Below are 23,222 nucleotides of genomic sequence, written 5' to 3' on the forward strand. Positions count from 1 at the left end.
ATCCTTAAGAAAATTATATTTCAGACTGGAAGAATATGGGAAAGTATCAGGATATAAAATTAATAAAGATAAAACTGAAATAATGCCTCTTTCTGAAGGTAATTATGATCAATATAAAAGAGAAAGTCAGTTTAAATGGCAAAAAGAAGGCATGAAGTACTTAGGGGTTAAAGTAGATAATAAGTTAAATAATCTGTATAAACTAAATTATAAACCACTAATTAAAAAAATTGAGGAGGACTTGAAGAAATGGATGAATCTTCCAATTACATTGCTAGGGAGAGTGAACTGTATTAAGATGAATATTTTTCCGAGGTTACAGTATTTATTTCAAACACTGCCTATACCTTTACCAAATAATTTTTTTCAAGAATTGAATAAAATTGTGAGAAATTTTCTTTGGAAAGGTAAAATGCCAAGAGTGTCTATGGAAAAATTAACATGGAAATTTGAATTAGGTGGACTGCAATTACCAAATTTTAAAAATTACTATCTGGCAGCACAAATGAGTTTTATTTCATCCTTTTATCAAGAGGGTGGAAAAACAGCATGGGTTAAAATTGAAATGGATAAAATAAAAGAACTATGCCCAGAAGAATTTATCTATAAATGGGAAGCGAAGCTATTAGTTAAGGATCAAGAGTCACCTTTGCTAAAACATTTAATTAATATATTGTTGAAAACAGTTAAAGCTAATGATAAAAGATTTTTTCTAACAGCTAAAACTCCATTAGTAAAAAATAGATTACTGCCGTTTGCTTGGAATAATCAAATATTACAAGTCTGGGAACAGAAGGGTATTAAACATATGGGAGATTGCTACGAAGGAAATAATTTTTTGACATTTTCTCAATTGAGAAACAAATATCAAATTCCAGGGAATAGTATTTTTTTCTATTATCAATTACAATCTTTTTTAAGGGAAATTATAAACCACTCCAAAGACGTACAGGTATATAGGTTAATTGGCTGGGTAAATGTAAAAATTGTCCCTAAATTGTGTAGGATAGTGTTAATGTACGGGGATCGCTGGGCGGCACGGACTTGGAGGGCCGAAAAGGCCTGTTTCCGGCTGTATATATATGATATGATATGATAAAAGTTAGGTAATTCAATGTTTTTATTTCAAATTAAAGGAATTGAATCCCTGATTCAGGGCAAGGGAACAAAAAAAATTATATCTTCAATGTATAAATTGTTACAAAAATCTAGTCCAAAGACAGGAATTCAAAAATCAAGACAAAGATGGGAAACAGATCTGAATATTAGCATTGATGAACCAAGTTGGGAAAGATTGTGTTTAGAAAGTATGAAAAATACTATTAATGTGAGATATAGTTTAGTACAATACAATTTTTTACGTCAACTATATTTAACACCGAAAAAATTAAACAATTTAAATCCAAATTTACCTGAAATTTGTTTTAGATGCAACCAGGATGTGGGTACTTTTTTACACTCCACATGGGCATGTCCTAAGGTAACTCCTTTTTGGAAAGACCTAAAAAACGTTTTGGAACAATTGATGAATAAGACCATACCATTGGATTCAAGGTTGTTTTTATTGGGAGATACTAAAGGAATATTACCAAGATTAATTTTAGATAAATATCAGGAAAGATTTCTCAAAATAGCAATAGCAATAGCAAAAAAATGTGTGGCGGTCACTTGGAAAGATCACAATGAAATAAGAATTGCAAGATGGTATGCAGAAATGCGTAGTTGTATCCCATTAGAAAAAGCTACTTATAATCTGAGAAATAAATATGATTTCTTTTTGAAACTTTGGAACCCATTCACTTTAAAACTAGGATTAAGAATTGGAAATATTTAATTTTTTGATACCCCTAAAAAGAATTTAATAAGTAATTAGCCGGAAGTGTTTCCTTCTTGTCTCCAGGTTTCCTTCTTTCTTCTTTCTTTCTTTCTTTCTTTCTTTCTTTCCTTTTTTAATTTTTTTATTTCTTTATCTTTCTTCTTCTCCTTTTTCCTCTTTTTTCTAACTGGGGGGAGGGGGGTTGTGGGTGGGGAGATAATACAGAACAATACAGGTATAATCGAATTTAAAATGTATAATCGAATTTATAATGTAGGTACCATCGCGTACTATGAGTTCATACATGTATTTGTTTTGTTAAAATTTAAATAAAATTTAAAAAAAAAAAAAAATACCCTACCTCCAATACTATGTGCTCTAATTTTGCACACTAATCTCTTTGACCTTGTCAAAGGTTTTTTGAAAGTCCAGCTACACCACATCCACTGGCTCTCCCTTATCCATTCTACTTGGTACATCGTAAAAAAATCCCAGAAGATTAGCCAAGCATGATTTCCCCTTCATAAATCCACGCTGACTTTGACCGATCCTGTCACTGTTTTCCAAATGCGCTGCTCTAACATCTTTAACATTCAACTCCAGCATCTTCCCCACTACTGATGTAAGGCTAACTAAGGTCTATAATTCCCCGTTTTCTCTCTACTTTCTTAAAAAGTGGGGTTACATTGGATCAGCTCTTGTAGACTGGAGGGTAGCCAGAGTCGAGAGAACATTGGAAAACGATCACCAATGCATCCACGATTTCTCTGGCCTCCTCCTTGAGTACTCTGGGATGCAGACCATCAGGGCCTGGGGATTTATCTGCCTGCAGTCCCAACAGTTTACCTAACACTATTTCCTGACGAAAGTGGATTCCCTTCAGTTCCTCCCTCCCACTTGATCCTCGGTCCCCTGGTATTTCTGGGACATTGTTTGTGCCTTCCTTAGTGAAGACAGAACCAAAGTACTCGTTTAACTGTTCTGCCATTTCTTTGTTTCCCATTATAAGTTCACCTGTCTCTGATTGGAAGGGACCTACATTTGTCTTCACTTATCTTTTCCTTTCTAAAGCAGCTTTTAGAGTCAGTTTTTATATTCCCTGCAAACTTTCATGCTTTTTTCCCCCCTCTTAATTAACCCCTTTGTCCTCTGAGTTCTAAATTTCTCCTAGCCCTCCGGGTTGCTGCTTCCTCTGGCCAATTTACGTGCCTTTTCCTTGGATTTAACACTCCTTGATTTCCCTCATTAGCCACGGTAGAGTCGCGTTCCCCGTTTTATTTTTTCGCCAGACAGGGATGAACAATTTTTGGAGTTCATCCATGCGGTCTTTAAATCTTTCCCACTTCCTGTTATGCTTCCAACTCTGGTTAGATTATTTTATACCATCTGAACAGCATGAGCAACCTCCTGGCCAAGATAGTGATTTCCTTCCTGTTTAGGTGTAACCAGTGTTTCATATACGGGTCCCACCTTCCCCAGAAGTGATTCTAATGATCCAAGTACCTAAAGCCTTCAGTCCTGAACCTTCAGTCTTTCGTCACCCATTCATCTGTCCTCTCCTCCTATGTCTTCCCCCACTTGCAAGGGCACAGGGAATGATCCTGAGATTATGACCTTGGAAGTCCAACTTTTCAGGATAACTCCCTAAATGCATCTTGCAGATCCTGATCCATCTTTCTACCTATGTAATTGGTACCAATATGTAAGATGACATTTACCTGTTCTCCCTCCCCTTTTAGAAAGCTCTGTAACTGATCCAAGACATACCTGACCTTCACCAGAGAAGCAACTCTGAAATATTTTTCCTGGCTATGGAAACGCCTTTCTGTTAACCTCTCCAACGAAGCCCCCACCATTGCTACACACAGACATTTCCCTCTGCTGCTGGTGCTGCTTTCCTCTGAGGCTTTCCCCCCTCCCCTCCACAATATCCAAAACAGTAAATCTTTTTGCAAGGGGAATGACCACAGGAGATTCCCGCACTACCCACCTGCATTTACTTCCTGGTGATCACCTGTCTCCTTTCTCTTTCCTTGCAATATGATCTGTATGGTCAGGCCCACCTGACAATGTCACCAGGACAATGGGCCACACTGAGAAACAACTTAGACTTGAAATTGGCACCCAAACCTGGCGACTATTATATACTGTCTCAGTGTACTATTCCTATACACTCGTACTTAATCTAAGATTGTGCTTACCTGATAGTGCTTTTATTGAACTGTATGCAAAAAAAGTTTAGTGTACCTGTGACAATAAGATACCATTGAAGCATTGATGACTAACTCACTAAATGTACTATCTATGATATTTTCTGCATCCCCAATGCTCTGTAGAAAGTTCCAACTGTCCTTTGCAATCTGACAGGAGCAGGTATGCATACCACCTGCAGACAGTCGCTGATCTCCTACATCCTACAGGAAGAGTCCTAGCTTCCATATCTTTTATCTCCACTGCTTTCGTCTATGAAAGAGAAGAAAAAGATACCTCCGCATTAATATTTCTCACCAATGCCCTATGCTCTTCAAAGCCTGTGTTTTGACCTCTACAGCAACACTTTGACTTTACAGCTTCTCACTAAATGGTTGCTCCCACTATACCTGCTATGTTACTCAGCTATAAACCACAGTGACAACGTGTTCAATGCTTTTTACTTGCTTCCGTCATTTACCGCGGGAGTGGGCATTGGAAAGTGAGATGTCCTGTGAGGCTGCAATGATAAAAGCATATATGCATACTGATGGTAAGGGTGGGCTCAACTGAAATCTTTTGGACCTTGCAACGAACAAGTTAGTGTCAGTGAATTCTATTGCTCATTCCTTTCCTTTTGGATGATCCATTCCTGGCAGCTGGTGGGAATCCTCAAAATGACCTGATAGAGTCATAGAGCATGAAAACAGGCCCTTTGGCCCAACTTGCCCATGCTGATCAACTTGCCCCATCTACACTAGTCCTACCTGCCTGTGTATGGCCCATATCCTATCCATGTACCTGTCCAAATATATTTTAAACGTTGTGATAGTACCTGCCTCAACTATGACAGCTTATTCCACATACCTACCACCCTTTCTGTAAAACAAAAGTTGCCCCTCAGTTTCCTTCTAAATCTCTATCCCCTCACCTTAAAGTTCTCCACAACACTCCCAAGAACCCTGCCCTGGTTTGACTTCCCAAAATGCCCTTCCGAGAGCTGATATTAATCAGCTGTGCAAGAATCAGGAATATTATATATTGCACAAGTGAAATATACACATGCTGTTGCACAATGATAATGATGGAAAATTGGGCCAGGTGAAACTGGTGTGGGTAAACCATACATTGCCTGATTATATATCTCTTTAAAGGCAATGAATTTCTAGTCCAGAGAATATACTGTAGATAACCACGTAAAAAAACAATGTAGGAATAGTTTACCATATGATTATTTTCAGAACCTGACCTTGTTTTGTAACTGTCTTGTTTTGTATAGGCCTTCGAGTACGTACTGTGGGCCTGCATCTGCATGGAATCATCTGCCCCGCTTTTAACAGTTGGATATCTCAGGTGGAGAGCCACACTTTATACAACTGTGTGTCAGTGTTACTATGACTGTGGATCTGCTTTACTTGGAGAGGTATAATATTTTAATTGTATGTAAACAGCACCTGTTTGTTATATTCTTTGTTAATGTTACATGTTTTGTATAATCATAATCATACTTTAGCCAAGTATGTTTTGCAACATACGAGGAATTTGATTTGTCATACTAATAAAAAGCAACAAAAGACACAAAATACATTTTAACATAAACATCCACCACAGTGACTCCTCCACATTCCTCACTGTGATGGAAGGCGAAAAAAAAGTTCACTATCTTCCCTTCTTTGTTCTCCTGCGGTCGGGGGCTTTGAGTCTTCCGTTGACGGGATGATGTTGGCTCCTGTAGCCAGCAGTCGGGCCCTCCGTATCGGGGCGATCAAGCTCCCGCATCGGGGGGGAATCTCAGCTCCCCGCACCGGGCGACTGGACTCCGGGCCGGGGCTGATCAAACCTCTTGCCACCTTGGAGCTTCCCGACATCGGTCTCTACCCGAGACTGCGAGCTCCTCGATGTTGAAATCCGTAGGCCACGGTTGGAACCAGGCAAGGGATCGCAGGATCTGATGCTGTCCACGGCCCCGCGGTGGGGCTCAAAGTCAGTCTCGAGCAAGGCCGCCAGCTCCATGATGTTAGGCCGCAGAGCGACCGGAGAGACGATCCAGAAAACAATTGCATCTCCGGCAAGGTAAGAGATTGAAAAAAAGTTTCCCCCAACCCCCTCCCCCACCCCCCACATAAAACAAACTAGAGAACGTTAACACATACCTTTAAAACACACTAAAAATAACAAAAAGGACGAATAGACAGACAGACCATTGGTGAGGCTGCCGTCACTGACGGCACCACCCATTGTACCCTCCACCCCCTCCAAATCTTCAAATTAGCAATGTCATAGGTAAAAACACAACTTTAATCTACATGCACATCTGCCAGATCCTTCTAAAAGTGTGTTGACCAAAATTGGCCACAGCCATTTTTCTTTAAAGGCTCAGTGCAATGTCCTTGCTTTTTACACTATGTCTCTATTCATGAATCACAGGATCCACTTGATTTACCTACCTCTTAATATCTCCTGTCACCTTCTTGTATTCTTAAATCTCATACAGCATATGCTCATGTTCTCTCTTCCTAAATGTTTTGAATTGAAGTCACAAATTATTTTTCTCATTAATTATTTGTACTTGAACAAGTTAAACCATGTGTTTCATCTCTGAGAATTTGAAAAATCCCATTTCATCATTTGTCAATAGGGTTAACTTTGGTGTCCTATGGTAAAGAGATAGCACAGATTCAATGATCTGTCCTCTGAACTTCCATGATTTCCTTTTAATTTTAATCAATTTTATTACATCTGTGCTTAATTTTCTTTCATCAAAAGATTGTAGCCTGAAGTTTTTATGACATCAATGCAAATGTTTCCTCTCATCCCTCATAACAACCTATTGTATTTATGAGCAAAACTCAAAGTATTGGCTCAATTCAGCGGGTTACGCAGCATTTATGGAGGGAATAGACAGGCAAAGTTTTGGGTTGGAACCCTCCTTCAGACTGATTGTAGTAGTGGGGAGAAAGCTGGAAAAGACAGGTGGGGGGAGGACAAAGCCTGGCAAGTGATACATAGATGTAGATGAGAGGGAGTTGGGTGGAATGGCGAATGGGTGAAGTAAGTCACAAAAGTTGTCAGATAAGAAATGTGAAGCCTGATAAATGGATATTGGTGGAAGGGAACAAGAGAAGGGGAAAGAGTGGGACCAAAGGGAAATGAGGGACTCTGAGATGGGAGATGCATATGACGGAGGGGAAAGAACCAGGGAGTTAAAAACAATACAAAAGCTTTTCACATGACAATAAACTAAACTAAACTAAATAGTGGGAGAAGTGGGTGTGCAGCAGAGTGGCGGGGTGGGAGGAGGGCACACGAAGGAGAAAGGAGTTGGGGGGCATTACTTGATATTGGAGAATTGAATGTTCATACCATTGGGTTGTAAGCTATCCAAGTGGACATATGAAATCATTAATTACTATTGAATTCACAGTCTCACTTGCTAAAAAAATATTTTATTTGGGTAGATTTTAATTTCTTGTACATATTCCAACCTTCAATTTGCATTGAACAAAATGTCATAAATTATAGTCCATTTTTTTAACCTTTCTGGTTTACTGATTATAAAAATTCTTCTATAGTATTGACTCTTCTGCTTGATTGATAAGATCATCTTTGAAAGATACCTGGTAAATAGAAATGACATATTTGTGCAATGAAATAGGAATAGGAAATGCCGTGACAGGTTGCTGGATACCTCATTTGAGATGAGCAGCAAACTACAGACTGCAATATCTGGGTCTAAATTTTTAATATTTCGTGATGAATTAAATTGGTACCTAATCTCATAATTCATCTTGTTGATGCTTCTTTTGCTGTTTTAAAATAGACATTTGCTCGCCGTGCTTTGGGGAAGATCAGTGAATTAAGCCATCTGGAAATGCTTAACTCATCTCCTCAAAGTCCTGAAACAGGACAAGCCTTTAGGGAGGCAACTGTCAAGGTACTCGATGTGGCAATGTAAAATGTTTAATGAAATTTCATATCCACTTCTGTTTAAACATATATTTGGATTGAAAATGTATTGCTTATTTTAGGTATCTGTAATGATATTTAAAAGAGCAGTTTTTGAAAGTAGAAGAAAACCAAAAGGATATTTCCGGCCTAAACTGAAAACAACCTACAAGGAAAACCCAAATGTAAGATTTAATTAACTCAGACAATGTTTTTGCTTTAATTATTTCTTTTTTTGTTTGGGAGGGGACATGAAGTTGTGATCGTCTCTAAAATTATTTTCAGTAAATGCATCACAAATTTGGGATGTTTACTTTAAACATTAAGCAAGGATGCTGTTCATTGATCTCGATTCATCATGTTGCTTGATTAAAGGAAAAAGCTATCATTTGGTTCTTAATCGTTAGAATGTATATCAGTGAGACAATGAACTAGCCCATTGTCTGGGTACGAGGACGAATGTCCTATTTTACTGTAAACCAGATGGTTATTGAAAATTCCCTGCTGGAGAACTTTTTTTCTTGCTGTTAGGATGCAAATGGAATAAGTTATTATTGTCAATGTGATTCTGCTGTAACATCAATGAACCTATCTCCATTCATCATCACACATTCGGAATATGAGTTCTTAACGCACTCATCAGCTGCATTACAAATGCAATCAGGGTCTCTTCCACCACTATCCTCTCAGGTGTAGATTTCAAATACCATTACTTAAGTGATTTATTTTGTCCCCACAGTTTCCCCCTTTCAAGGAACTTGAATCTACGGTGCCAGGTTACTTGCCTCTCTGTTTGAGGGAAATAGGCCTTTACAGTTTGGTTTGCCTGGGCTTTTCAAAATTTTACATACATGAATTAACTCTTTTCCTAGTCTCCTTTGTTGCAGAAAAATCTCAAACTGATCCGTGTCACAGCGTTTCAGAGTCGTACAGCATAGAAACAGGCCCCCACTGATCCATTTGTCGGCATCAATTCTATATCCCTCCATGTCTTAAGAAGAAAGGAAGTGCAGATGCTGGTTTAAACCAAAGATAGACACAAAAAGCTGGAGTAACTCAGCTGGCCAGACAGCATCTCTGGAGAAAAGGAATAGGTGATGTTTCGGGTCGAGACCCTTCTTCCGACCCTCCATATCTTGCTTATTCAAATTCCTGTCAAGATGCATCATGAATGTCGTTACTTAATAGAATTATGGTCATTGGTTCCAAAGTGGTCCCCCACTGACACATCTGCCACGAGCCCAGCTTGATTTCCTGAGGAGATTGAATGTAGGCCCATCTATATATTGCATCAGAAAATGTAACAAATTTTGATTCATCTAATAGCTTATCAATAAGGCAGTCGAAGTCAGCATCAGAGAAGTTAAAATCACCTACGATTGCTATCCAGTTATTGCTACATCTATATGTATTTTATTTATATATTACCTCCTTTAATTTCTATGACTATTGGTGGGCCTATTATGTAATCCCATCAATATGATCACCTCTTTCTTATTCCTAAATATCATATCATATCATATATATACAGCGCGGAAACAGGCCTTTTCGGCCCACCAAGTCCGCACCGCCCAGCGATCCCCATACATTAACACTATCCTACACCCACTAGGGACAATTTTTTTACATTTACCCAGCCAATTAACCTGCATACCTGTACGTCTTTGGAGTGTGGGAGGAAACCGAAGATCTCGGAGAAAACCCACGCAGGTCACGGGGAGAACGTACAAACTCCTTACAGTGCAGCACCCGTAGTCAGGATCGAACCTGAGTCTCCGGCGCTGCATTCGCTGTAAAGCAGCAACTCTACCGCTGCGCTACCGTGCCGCCCTACAAATGCTGTCTGCATGGTTTTGCTGGACATTCCCCTGGGATATCATGCCATGATATTCTGCCTAATTATTGTGCAACACTCTTTCCACTCTTACCTTCACCTCTGTATCACTGGAAGCATTAATACACTGCTAGCCCTGCCCATCCCTCAATTATGTTTCTATAATACTATAATATCACAATTCCATGTGCCTTCCCATGTTCCGAGTTCTTCTGCCTTAACTGTCAGGCTACTGGCATTAAAATAAATGCTATTTAGCCTATCAGACCATCCACTCTCACTATCCTGCACCTGCCTCCTGGACTTGCTCTGCTTTCTCATCTATTAGGCGACTACTTTGGGTCCCATCCCCCTGTCAGCCCAGTTCAAACCCACCTTAGAACTAGCAAATCTCCCCATAATACTATTGGTCGTGCTCCAGTTCAGAGGCAACCCATCCCCCTTCTACAGGTCACCTCTGCCTCAGAAGTGATCTCAATGGTTGAAAAAAAGCTAAAGGCCTCCCACCAATCATGCATTCATGTACCCTATCCTCTTCTTCCTACCCTTGCTACCACGTGGCACCGGGAGTAATCCTGAGATACCTTGTGTCATAACCGCAAATCAGGCGCAACTGCAGACTGGCCCTGGAAACATCCTTGTACATTCTCACTACAGTCTCTCTCATGCAAGCACAAACTTCAAGTGGTGTGGCGCTGAGGACTGTGTACAAAGCTTTAATCGTGACTCATTAATCTCTTGCCTAATAGATGATTTACATGACCTCAGTCCTTTGTATTGTATGCTCCGGCCAATAAATCTATTTTTTCTTCTTAATCGTCTTAGCTACTTGTTAGAGCATGAGACAATAGACAATAGACAATAGACAATAGGTGCAGGAGTAGGCCATTCAGCCCTTTGAGCCAGCACCGCGGTCCATTCAATGCGATCATGGCTGATCACTCTCAATCAGTACCCCGTTCCTGCCTTCTCCCCATACCCCCTCACTCCGCTATCCTTAAGAGCTCTATCCAGCTCTCTCTTGAAAGCATCCAACGAACTGGCCTCCACTGCCTTCTGAGGCAGAGAATTCCACACCTTCACCACTCTCTGACTGAAAAAGTTCTTCCTCATCTCCGTTCTAAATGGCCTACCCCTTATTCTTAAACTGTGGCCCCTTGTTCTGGACTCCCCCAACATTGGGAACATGTTTCCTGCCTCTAATGTGTCCAATCCCCTAATTATCTTATATGTTTCAATAAGATCCCCCCTCATCCTTCTATATTCCAGTGTATACAAGCCTAATTGCTCCAGCCTTTCAACATACGACAGTCCCGCCATTCCAGGAATTAACCTAGTGAACCTACGCTGCACGCCCTCAATAGCAAGAATATCCTTCCTCAAATTTGGAGACCAAAACTGCACACAGTACTCCAGGTGCAGTCTCACCAGTGCCCGGTACAACTGCAGAAGGACTGTAGAAGTACATGCTGTACCTGCATGCTTCCTTTCAGTGACTGATGCACTAGGACACCCAGATCTCGTTGAACGTCCCCTCTTCCTAACTTGACACCATTCAGATAATAATCTGCCTTTCTATTCTTACTTCCAAAGTGAATAACCTCACACTTATCTACATTAAACTGCATCTGCCATGTATCCGCCCACTCACACAATCTGTCCAAGTCACCCTGCAGCCTTATTGCATCTTCCTCACAATTCACACTATCCCCCAGCTTAGTATCATCTGCAAATTTGCTACCAAAAGAAGTTGTCTCTTCAGCCTGCAGTGCCTTTCAGTAGGATCATGACTAATCCATTATTCTTAGGTCCACTTTCCCCCGTCCTTAGCCCCCTACTGCACTCCCTGTACACACATGACTGTGTGGCCAGGTTCAGCTCCAACTCCATCATCAAGTTTGCTGATGACACTGTGGTGATGGGCCTGATCGCCGATAACGATGAGAAGGCCTACCGGGAGGAGGTGGCTGATCTGGCACTCTGGTGTCAGGACAACAGCCTCATCTTGAATGTCACAAAAACTAAGGAGCTGATTGTGGACTTTAGAAGGGCTCAACATCCAAGGACATACACGCCACTGGAGTTAAATGGGATTACTGTGGATAGGGTGAGCAGCTTTAAATACCTGGGAGTCCACATCACAGAGGATCTGACATGGACAACACACATTGCCGCACTGGTGAGTAAGGCAAGGCAGCACCTTTACCACCTAGACAGTTGAGGAAATTCAGAGTTTCTCTGAGGATCCTTCAGTGCTTCTACCCTGGGGCTGTAGAAAGCATCTTGTCCGGGAACTTCACAATCTGGTTTGGGAACAGCTCTGCCCAGGACAGGAAGGCTCTGTGGTGAGTAGTGCGTTTGGCTGAATGCACTATGGAAACTACACTCGCCCCCCTGCAGGACCTATACATCAGGAGGTGCAGATCCAGAGCCAGCAACATTATGGGGGACCCCTACCACCCCAGCAACGGACTGTTCCAGCTGCTACGGTCAGGCTGTCACGCTGTGAAAACAGAGAGGAGGAGACGTAGTTTCTTCCCATAGGCCATCAGGACTGTTAACTCTAGTATCACCAGGGACTAATTTAATTTACTGTATTAATTTATTTTTTGTGTTAAATTTTTTTTTCTATTCTGTTTTGTAGTTTAGCACAATCCGCAGGCATTGCCACTTGCATTTCACTGCACATCTTGTATATGTATGTGACAAATAAACTTGACATGACTTGACGACTTGCTGTTTCCCAGTAACCCTTGATTTATTATTAACTTGAAATCGATCTATTATCACCTTAAAAATACATAAAGATTTTGCCACAACAGCTTTCTGTGGCTTAATTCTAAAGACTCAGCCATCAGAAGAAAAATTGCTTCTCACCCAAGTCTTAAAAAGACACCACTTTAATCTGAGGTCAAGTGTGCTGGTTCTGGACATTCTCATGGGAGGCAGACTTCTTAGAATCTACCCTGTAGAAAAATAACTGCAGATGCTGGTACAAATCGAAGGTATCACAAAAAGCTGGAGTAACTCAGTGGGTCATGCAGCATCTCAAGAGAGAAGGAATGGGTGACGTTTCACGTCGAGACCCTTCTTCAGACTGATGTCAGGGGAGGGAGCGGGACAAAGAAAGGATGTAGTTGAAGACAGGAAGACAGTGGGAGAACTGGGAAGGGGGAGGCGAAAGAGAGGGACAGAGGAGCTATCTAAAGTTAGAGAAATCAATGTTCATACTGCTGGGGTGTAAGCTGCCCCAGCGAAATATGAGATCCTGTTCCTCTAATTTGCCGTGGTTCTCACTATGACAATGGAGGAGGCCCATGACAGAAAGGTCAGACTGGGAGTGGAAGGGGGAGCTGAAGTGCTGAGCCACTGGGAGATCAGGTTGGTTAAGGCCAACTGAGCGAATCTGTTGAGCGAAACGATCGCCGAGCCTGCGTTTGGTCTCGTTGATGTAGAGAAGTTGACATCTGGAACAGAGGATACAATTGATGAGGTTGCAGGAGGTGCAGGTGAACCTCTGCCTCACCTGGAAAGACTGCTTGGGTCCTTGGATGGAGTCGAGGGGGGAGGTAAAGGGACAGATGTTGCACCTCCATCTAAGGACCCAAGCAATCTTTCCAGGTGAGGCAGAGGTTCACCTGCACCTCCTGCAACCTCATCAATTGTATCCTCTGTTCCAGATGTCAACTTCTCTACATCAACGAGACCAGAGGTTCACCTGCACCTCCTCCAACCTCGTCTATTGTATCCGCTGTTCCAGATGTCAACTTCTCTACATCGGCGAGACCAAACGCAGGCTCTGTTTCGTTTCGCTCAACACCTTCGCTCGGTCCGCCTTAACCAACCTGATCTCCCGGTGGCTCAGCACTTCAACTCCCCCTCCCACTCCCAGTCTGACCTTTCTGTCATGTGCCTCCTCCATTGTCATAGTTACTCCAGCTTTTTGTGATACCTAGAATCTACCCTGTTCAGCTCTCGAAGAAACTACCTTCAGGGACATGTGAATGTGCACTCAAATGTCCTTCTGTTTGTCTCCACTGGCTGATGTTCGACTATTTGTCATATATTCTTTTGCTTTGTTTGACTTCCCCCGATACATTACTTCATAATTCTATGGCCAGAATTGCATTTGTAATTTTGTGCCCATCTAACCAGTCCATTGATATTATCTTGTGACTCAGAACATTTGTGGAGTGATGGAGCACACAAACTGGCCCTGTATTTCTCACTACTGTCCATTTATAAGCCATGTCACATCAATGGCTTCTTCGTCATACTCTTATCTGTTTACCTCTACATCACTGTCTATATCTCTCGTTTTCCTTTTTCCTGACTCTAGTCTGAAGAAAGGTCTCGACCTGAAACGTCACCCATTCCTTCTCCCCAGAGATACTGCCTGTCCCGTTGAGTTACTCCAGCATTTTGTGCTTATCTTGCCTTTTCATTCATCTGTATTCAGTCTTTCTTAGTTGATTTGCTCTACCACCGCTGACCACATTCAATTTTGCCACTCTCCTTCTCTCCATGCCAAGCATATAAGGATATGCTGATTGAAAACTGGAAAAAATAGGGAGATGAAGCCTGATAATGGTGCAGTAGTGATGTAGTGAGGTGAGAGGAGTACAAATGGATGGATTAATTATACATGACCAGGAATGTGTTTTTATACTCAATCCCTGAGATATGAAGTTTGATAGTTTACCAAATAAACATTTCATAACTCCACATTAATCACAAAGAATACAAATTATGTTGGTGCTATTATTGTGATTGTATTCTTCTAGACTGATGTTCTTTCATTTTCTGCAGCAACCCTGGCCACGCAATGCCACTGAAATTCTGTTGGTGGAAATGTTTAAAGGCAGTGCAGCCCAGTTCCTTGCTATTTCAGAGACTTTATCAGGTGGTAATCAACGTATTCTGCAGACTAAAGCCCATGTTCCAGCTGAGCAGGAAATATTTGATGTGACAGTAGAACTTTTCCTGGCAGGCTTGCTACTCCTTTCAGGTGTGATGCTGAGTTTGGATATCAACTTTTTATTGTATTGTACGCTTTTCTTTTATTGTATAACTTGTCTCATTCAACATTTGGTCTATCTAGTGCAGTCCAAATCAATGTGTGGGAAGCAGATAACTTCCCCCATCAATTGTAGAGACAGGCAGGGTTGCCCACTCTCCCCTGTCTTGTTTGCGTACTGCATAGAGCCCTTTTACAGATTCCATCAGGAAGGACGAGAGCATAAGAGGGGTGAAATTCACTGTAAATGGGTCGATTGTAATGATGTTTCCACGGACTGGTTAGCACACAACAATAGCTTTTCATTGTACCTTGGTACACGTGACAATAAACTAAAGTGAACTGAGCATTTCCAGGCAGTGAGGGCACAAATCAAAACCTCCTTCTACATGGACAATTTCATTGTCGTTTGCTCGGATCCACGGTCGATCAGCAGATTGATCAGCGTTGGTGGCCACTTTGAGTTAGCATCGGGAGCTAACTGCAGGAAGAGCGAGGCCATGCTCTTTGGCAACTGGCCCGACCGATCTTCCGTCCCCTCCATCAGGTCTGACTACCTGAAGGTGATGGGGATCTGGTTTGGTGGGGCTGAGGCGTGCAATAAGAATTGGCTGGTGCATATCGCCAAGGTCAAGCCAGGATCAGGTCTGTGTAAATGGTGCTCTTTCTCAATAACTAGGAAAAATGTGGTAATCATGTGTGAGGTGCACTTGGGCTGAACTTGGTGCTGGTGTGGCACATATCCCGACTCCACTACTTGGCGAGTACCCGAGCTGTCTTTCAATTCATCAGATAGTCATGTCGCACAAGTTGGCAGTCAAAGGGGGCAAAAGCATGCCCAGCGTCATCCTCATCCTGATGGTCGCCTTTGTGTGTGGCTGCATCAGGCTATGTGTAGAGCCAAATCACATGGGCACCAAGTGTCACTACCTGCTGAGGTGTTGCAAAGAGTGGGCCTGCTGTACAATGTGCTGGTCAGCGGGATACTGCCGTACCTCCTGTCCTTTGTGGAAAGGTTCTTCCAGACCAACACCTTTGGCCACAAACCCATCGGGCAGTGGTCAGCACGGAACAGCCTGCAGGCACTGCAAGCCAAAGTCTCGATGGATCCTGTGGTAAGACTTCCTGAGCAGACTGCCCAGCTTATCTGGCAAAATGCCTTATCACCAGAACTCACCAACAAGCACCAAGACCTGGCTTGACTGGCGGTTGGAAAGGCTGACCCAGTCAGATCCTTCCTGTACCGCCGGAATCTTACTCCCAATACACGGTGCAGTTGATGGCTACTACAGAGAGGAGACAGTTGCCCATCTCTTCAGAGAGTGCATTTACAAAGAGGGTCTGGATAATGATGCAAGGGTCTTTGTCACAGTTCATCTCAAACAGCTCTGTAACTGAGGACTCTGATTTATGGGCTGTTTCCTGGAACACATTCTGAGATGGAGATCAAGCTCTTTTGAAAGATTATGAACTCTGTGAAGAATGTTCTTATTGGCCGCCCGGCACAGTGAGATGTCCATCAGTGAATGTTGTCAACTGGTTCATTCCAGACTCCAGGAATACTTGCTGAGGAACTCACCGATGTTTGGTGCAGCCAAGGCTCTGCGGGAGAGGACCACAGTCTCGGGTCCTTTCACTGCTGGACATTGAGGGGCAGGTTCTGGTGAGGCAACCCCTTAAACAGGGGAAGGGATATCAGCCCAGTGGGCTCTATGATTGCCAAAAATGTTTTATTTTGGTTAATGATAGGTGCAAACATGACTGTGGATGACACTAATGAACCCATAGATACTGAAAATGTCTGAAGAGGTTTTGCACAGTTTTTGTTTTGTATATATTTTTTTGTTTTTATTTTTGGAAATAAACTTAAATATGTAGGATACTTCAATAGGAATCTGAGAGGTAACTTTTTCACATAAAAAGTGGTGGGTGTATGGAACGAGCTGCCAGAGGAGGTAGTTGAGGTAGAGACCATCCCAACATTTAAGAAACAGTTAGACAGGTACATGGATAGGGCACGTTTGGAGGGATATGGGCCAAAGGCGTGCAGGTGGGACTAGTGTAGATGGGACATGTTAGCCGGTGTGGGCAAGTTGGGCCGAAGGGCCTGTTTCCGCACTGTATCACTCTATGACTATATGTGTAACTTTTGTATTGATAATAAAATTATTGAAACTCGCTTTGCTTTAGGTGGTGGTGGTAATACCCAACTTAATTCCGCTGCATGCCCTGATCCAGTTGGTGGAATAAGGCTAACAAGTTCCCTCATAGAGCTTGCTACTGCTGGTAAGTTCTGCTGTCCTGAACTTGTTATCCTTGTCTTTTTGACAAAGAATTTGCAAAGACAAATGCCACATGAAAACTGATGCTCAGTTTTTTTAAAGTGTATGACTTAGTTTCACTAATTAAGTAACTGCGATGCTTGTTAATCTTGACTAATTTTCTAATTATTTGTCGTAACCTACTAAGCTATACACCTCAAAATGCCTCCTTTTATTTCTCCCTCGTCCCAAAATCTGACTATGCGGTTCATTTTAACATCATTTGACTTGCTCAAGGTGGGAGGACACGCAGTTAAATCATCAGCTTCCTTCTCTGAAGGGCTGGAAGATAACGAACAATCAACCTTAGGCGATGGTAATAAAGATCTTTGTTTTGTCACTTGAATGGTTGAATGGAAACTGAAGTGTGTTCTCTGTGGAGCCTGTGAGGAAGTGGGCTGGAATCAGAATTGGATCAGAAATTTTATTTAAACTTTCTCTAGTGATCAAGGAGTCAGGTTTATATGGATTTTCTGTATGAAATTAGAATGGATTTAAAACGAGTGGTATCAATCGCCAAAATAAATTGTACATAATCAAATCATGTCCTTTATTTCGAATCCTCATTCCCTTTCTGTGTTTCCGTCTCTCCACCATTGAAATGCCATTTTCTCTTCATGCTCAGTGATTTCTCACTAACCTTTCCATATGTTATCTCAGTCAATGTTGTAACCTTATTCATCATACAACCACAGACCAAAATCCCATTTTAAATGATACTTAAAAAATATTTACACCAAGAGTAATGTCTTCAGTTGCATCAGGTCTGGGCTCTAGCACTCCCATCATTAAACTGTTGCTGTATCGCCATTTCCTCCTTTAAAGCATTCTTTAACATCTACTTCTTTCCTTCCTACGAAACAATGTACTGTTTGGCACCTTTTCCTGTTGCAGCAATGCCCACAATCCCTGTGGTTCACATGGATAGCACAATAGATTGCTGCAGTAGATACACAATGTACGAAAAAGATTGATGGTAGAAACAACCAAATCTGCATAATGGTCATGTAGTTTTACAAAACAATTTTCATACTGAGCCACATAAGGAGGTTGTAGGATATGTGTCCAAAAATGTTTGAGGAAGTAGGTTTTAAAGAATGACTTCAAGTAAAAAATGGAGATGGTATTTGTAGAGGGAAATATTGAGCTTGCAACTGAAGGCATTATATTCTGTTTGAAGTAAACAAAACTCATAAACAAAAAAAATCAGAATTGGTGGAGCACATGGATAACTGCAAAGCTAGTGTAGGTTACAGAAATAGGGAAGAAAGAGACCTAGAGAAATTAGATTACAAGTTTTGAGTGGTCTGATTCCAGGAATGAGTTGGTAGTTTAGGAATAAGTGTTTGTATTGATGATTATTTAGAATAAACTGTTTCCAATGGAGGAATAGTTGATCACCAGAGGACTCGGATTTAGATTAATTAGCCAAAGTTGACATAAGAAAAAAATCCAATGGATGCAACAGGTTGTTATAATATGTAAAACATGTGGAAACTGATTCAATAAAGGAATTGGATACCTACTTAAAAAATGTTAAGGCCAATTGGGAAAGACCAAAGAAGTGAGTCTATTTGGAGAGCTCTTACTGTTCTCATTTGGCTTAGTGGCTTTCTTTTGTGTTATAAAATCTTATGAATTTCCACCATTGGAAAATAACTGCTTTTCCAGTGTTGCTGAGGTAAGGAAACCTCTTTAACCTGGAAAATCGGAGCAGGAGTAAGCTATCTGGTTCTGCTTATCAATATCATCCCTGGCTCCTTCTGAGTTGAACTATGGATTAGCAATGATGCACCCCAGGAACGAATGCAAAACAATATGTAATATTTCAATATCTGTCAAATTATGTTTTTAGGTGAAGATGGTGTGTCTGTGGAGGCTGCTGTGAGATTAGCCAAGGCTGCATTCTGCTTTGAGCAGTTTGATATATTTGATACTATCATTGCGCCACTTCGCTCTTTCTTAAAGGTAAGCCCTGACTAATAAACAATGCATCCAATAAACTGGTAAACATTTTCTTTTAATATTGCCTTTTGTTTCTTTTCCAGAACCAGGATAACATGGCTTGGAAGAGTTTTGAATTGGATTTGGACGTACTGATTGCAATGGAACCATTTGTTTCATCTCGCAAGTCCAAGCATGGTCTTCCTTTGGGAGAAAACTGTGCAATAGGTACAGCAGGCAAAAAATACCACTTTAGTTATAATAGACAACAAATGAGTATTGCTGACCAGTTGGTCATCAGAAATGCGGAAGAGGGCAGAGGGCAGCTGGTAGAACTGCTGCCTCACAGTGCCAGAGATCCACGGTTCGATTCTGACAGGTGCTGTCTGTGTGGGGTTTGGACTTTCTCTCTATGACTGCGTGGGTATCCTCTGGGTGCTCTGGTTTCCTCCCGCATCCCAGAGTTGTGCTTGTTTGTAGGTTAGTTGGCCTTTGTACATTGCCCCTAGTGTGTAGGGATTGGTTGAGAAAGTGGTCAGTGTAGACTCGGTGGGCTGAAGAGCCTGGTTTCATGTTGCATCTCTAAATGAAACAAATCCCAAGTATTAGAAATTTATAGGATTGCAATGACTGATGTCTTCTCTTTTGAAGGTACATGCATGAGCAACAAATTGAACATAGAACAGTACTGCACAGGAACAGGCCCTTTGGCCTATGACCAAATTAAGCTACACCTATGTGTCTGCACAGGATCCATAACCTACATTCCCTACATGTCCATGTCACTGTCTAAATGCTTCTTTAATGCCACTATTGTATCTGTTTCACTAACCCCCTGGCAGCGCATTCAGGCACTAACCAATTTGTGTAAAAAATATATATTTAAAAAACTTGCCTCACACATCTACTTTAAACTTCCTCCGCTCACTTTAACGCAATACCCTCTAATATTTGTGATTTGCTCTTAAAGGAATTAACTGGCTACCTTTGCCTCTTGTACTTTTTAATGAACTTATATCAGATTTCCCTTCAGTCTATGACACTCCAGAGAAAATAATCCAAGTTTATTCGAACACTCTTTATAGCAAATACCCTCTCATCCTGGCAACATCTTGGAGAACCTCTTCTTCAGCCTCCCAAACCTCTGTATCCTTCCTGTGGTGAACGGAGCTGCACACAATACTCCAAATATCATCTAACTAAGAGGTCATACAACTGCAACATGACTTCCCAACTTTTATACTCAACACCTCGAACAAGCATGGTTCATGCCTTCTTTAATACCGTAACTCTTGTATTGCCACATTCAGGGTGATATAGACCTGGGCCCAAGTCCTCTTAATACATCCACGAACTCTGCCTCTGCAGTACACGGCCCCTATCCCCGAACTCTACTTCCGCTACGAACAATCCCTGTTCCAGGTGTACACTGGCCCTATCCCCGAACTCTACCTCCGCTACATTGATAACTGCAGTGGTGCTATCTGCGTCCATGCAGAACTCACTGACTTCATCAACTTCATCCTGAACTCAAATTCACTTTGACCATCTCCGACATCTCCCTGCCGTTTCTAGATCTCACAGTCTCCATCATAGGAAACAGACTATTGACCGACATCTACTACAAACCTACTGACTCCCATAGCTTTCTTGACTACACTTCTTCCCACCCAGCTTCCTGTAAAGACTATCCCCTACTCCCAATTCCTCCTCCTACGCCGCATCTGCGCCCAGGATGCAGTGTTCCATACCCGGGCATCGGAGATGTCCTCATTCTTTAGGAAACGGGGCTTCTCCTCTTCCATTATAGATGAGGCTCTCACTAGGGTCTCCTCGATATCCTGCGGCTCCGCTCTTGCTCCCCCTTCCCCCATTCGTACACAGACAGAGTCCCTGTTGTCCTCACCTTCCACCCCATCAGCCGTGCATACACCATCTCATCCTCCAACATTTAGGCCACCTGCAACGGGATCCCACTGCTGGCCACATCTTCCCATCTCCACCCCTTTCTGCTTTCCGTAGAGACCGTTCCCTCAGAAACTCCATGGTCAACTTGTCCCTTCCCACCCAAACCACCTCCTCCCCAGGTACTTTCCCCTGTAACCGCAGGAGATGCAACACCTGTCCCTTTACCTCCCCCCTCGACTCTATCCAAGGACCCAAACAGTCTTTCCAGGTGAGGCAAAGTTTCACTTGCATCTCCTCCAACCTCATCTACTGTATCCACTGTGCCAGGTTCTCTATATCGGCGAGACCAAGCGCAGGCTTGGCGATTGTTTTGCTGAACACTTTCGCTCAGTCCATCTTAAACTACCTGATCTCCCGGTGGCTCAGCACTTCAACTCCCCTCCCATTCCTAATCTGACCTTTCTGTCCTGGGCCTCTTCCATTGTCAGAGTGAGGCCCAGTGCAAATTGGAGGTACAGCACCTCATATTTCGCTTGGGTAGTTTGCACCCAGCGGTATGAACATTGACTTCACCAACTTCAGGTAGCCCTTGCTTTCTCTCTCCATCTCCTCTCCTTTCCCAGTTCTCCCACTAGTCTTACTGTCTCCTACCACACTCTATCTTTGTCCTGCCCCCTCCGCTGACATCAGTCTGGAGAAGGGTCTCGACCCAAAACGTCACCCATTCTTTCTCTCCGGATATACTGCCTGACCCGCTGGGTTACTCCAGCATTTTGTGCCTATCTTTGATTTAAACCAGCATCTGCAGTTCTTTCCTACATCTCTGAGTACATTGTTGCTCCTTAGGATCTTGCCATTTACTGTATGCTTTCCCCTTGCATTTGACCTCCCAAAATGTAGCATGTCACACTTATCAGGATTAAATGCCATTTGTTTGCCAGATCTTCAACTGATGTATACTTTTTACCTATCCAAAACGCCACAATTTTTTTGCAAATCACCCCATATACATTTTTGTCTATTTGTATATGTCATAAACATCAAATGTTGCAGGAATGATCCCTGCAGAACATCACTGGTCACACACCTCCATTCAGAGAAACCCCCTTGTTAAATGTTTTATGAAAGTCCATTTAGATGGTGTCCACTGCCCCACCTTCATCAAGCATCTTCATCACCTCCGCAAAAAATTGAATTTGGTACAACCTGGCCTGTCCCACGCTAAACCATGATGTTTATCCCTAATAATTCCTTACTTTTCCAGATGCGAATAAATCTTTATCTTACTCTAAACGCTATTTCCAGTTTCCAGTACCTGTACACATTGGACGGCTTGAATGTAATCTTATATAGTCTTTCTGCTGACTGGATAGCACGCAACAAAAAAGCTTTTCACTGCCCTTCATTACACCAAACTAAACTAAACCAATCCTGTACCTCAGAATCTTTTCCAATAGTTTCCCCACTACTGGTGTAAGTCTTACTGGTTGATAATATGCCGGACTAATCCTATTGCTCTTTTTAAACAATGGAATAACATTAGCTACTCTCCAATCCTCTGGGACCACTCCTGTTGCTCGAGAGGTCACACAAATAGTGGCATGTTTTTTGTTTTTTCATGGGTTGTGGACAGTGCTGACGGAATTGGTATTTATTTTCTCCATGAAGATGATGTTGAACCATTTTTTTGTCATTGATACAGAGGGCAGTTATAGTCAAGAGTCCAAAATCTCAGCTAAGGAAGACAGAATTGCTTCCCCGAGGAATATCAGTAAATTAGATGAGTTTTTACAAAATACTATTCTTTCATGATGCCAGCTTTGCAATCTCAAATTTATTTTACTAAATTTAAATACTCCAGCTGGGGATTTGAATGCATGTCGCAGGATGTTTTGCGCAGGTTTCTGAATTACATAATTTATAACATAATTATGTTCCCATCAATGTAAATGTATTTGTTTCTTACAGGATCACTTCAACCTGATGGGGCTACAAATTTGTGTGATGACCTTGTGATTCTAGCAGAAACGATGTTTGCATACACCTGCACTCCATGTCAGGTAAGTGTGTCAAAATATTGTGAATCTAAAGCGCCTGTCCCACTTTGGCGATTTTAAGGCGACTGCCGGCGACTAGGCTGTCGCCGACAGTTTGCCGGGGAGTCGCAAGCATGATCGTGAGGAGTCTTCAATGAATCGTAGTGGATCTCGGCGCGTCGCTGAGAAATCAACCGGATTGAAATTTCTT

At 42.0% G+C, this 23,222-nt stretch overlaps 1 protein-coding gene across 1 annotated transcript in view; it reads left to right on the top strand.

Annotated features, from left to right (window-relative positions):
* The window catches only part of cfap54 (cilia and flagella associated 54), a 300,159-nt gene that overhangs the window by 22,746 nt on the left and 254,191 nt on the right, over positions 1 to 23,222 (top strand). The window contains exons 6-13 of the mRNA XM_078420057.1: positions 5,286 to 5,429; positions 7,827 to 7,940; positions 8,035 to 8,136; positions 14,595 to 14,793; positions 16,993 to 17,088; positions 18,979 to 19,091; positions 19,172 to 19,295; positions 22,944 to 23,035. Coding sequence (XP_078276183.1) covers positions 5,286 to 5,429; positions 7,827 to 7,940; positions 8,035 to 8,136; positions 14,595 to 14,793; positions 16,993 to 17,088; positions 18,979 to 19,091; positions 19,172 to 19,295; positions 22,944 to 23,035 — 984 coding nt within the window. The remainder of the gene's footprint in view (positions 1 to 5,285; positions 5,430 to 7,826; positions 7,941 to 8,034; positions 8,137 to 14,594; positions 14,794 to 16,992; positions 17,089 to 18,978; positions 19,092 to 19,171; positions 19,296 to 22,943; positions 23,036 to 23,222) is intronic.

Source organism: Rhinoraja longicauda, chromosome 23 (assembly GCF_053455715.1).
Source record: "Rhinoraja longicauda isolate Sanriku21f chromosome 23, sRhiLon1.1, whole genome shotgun sequence".
Classification (NCBI taxonomy): Eukaryota; Metazoa; Chordata; class Chondrichthyes; order Rajiformes; family Arhynchobatidae; genus Rhinoraja; species Rhinoraja longicauda.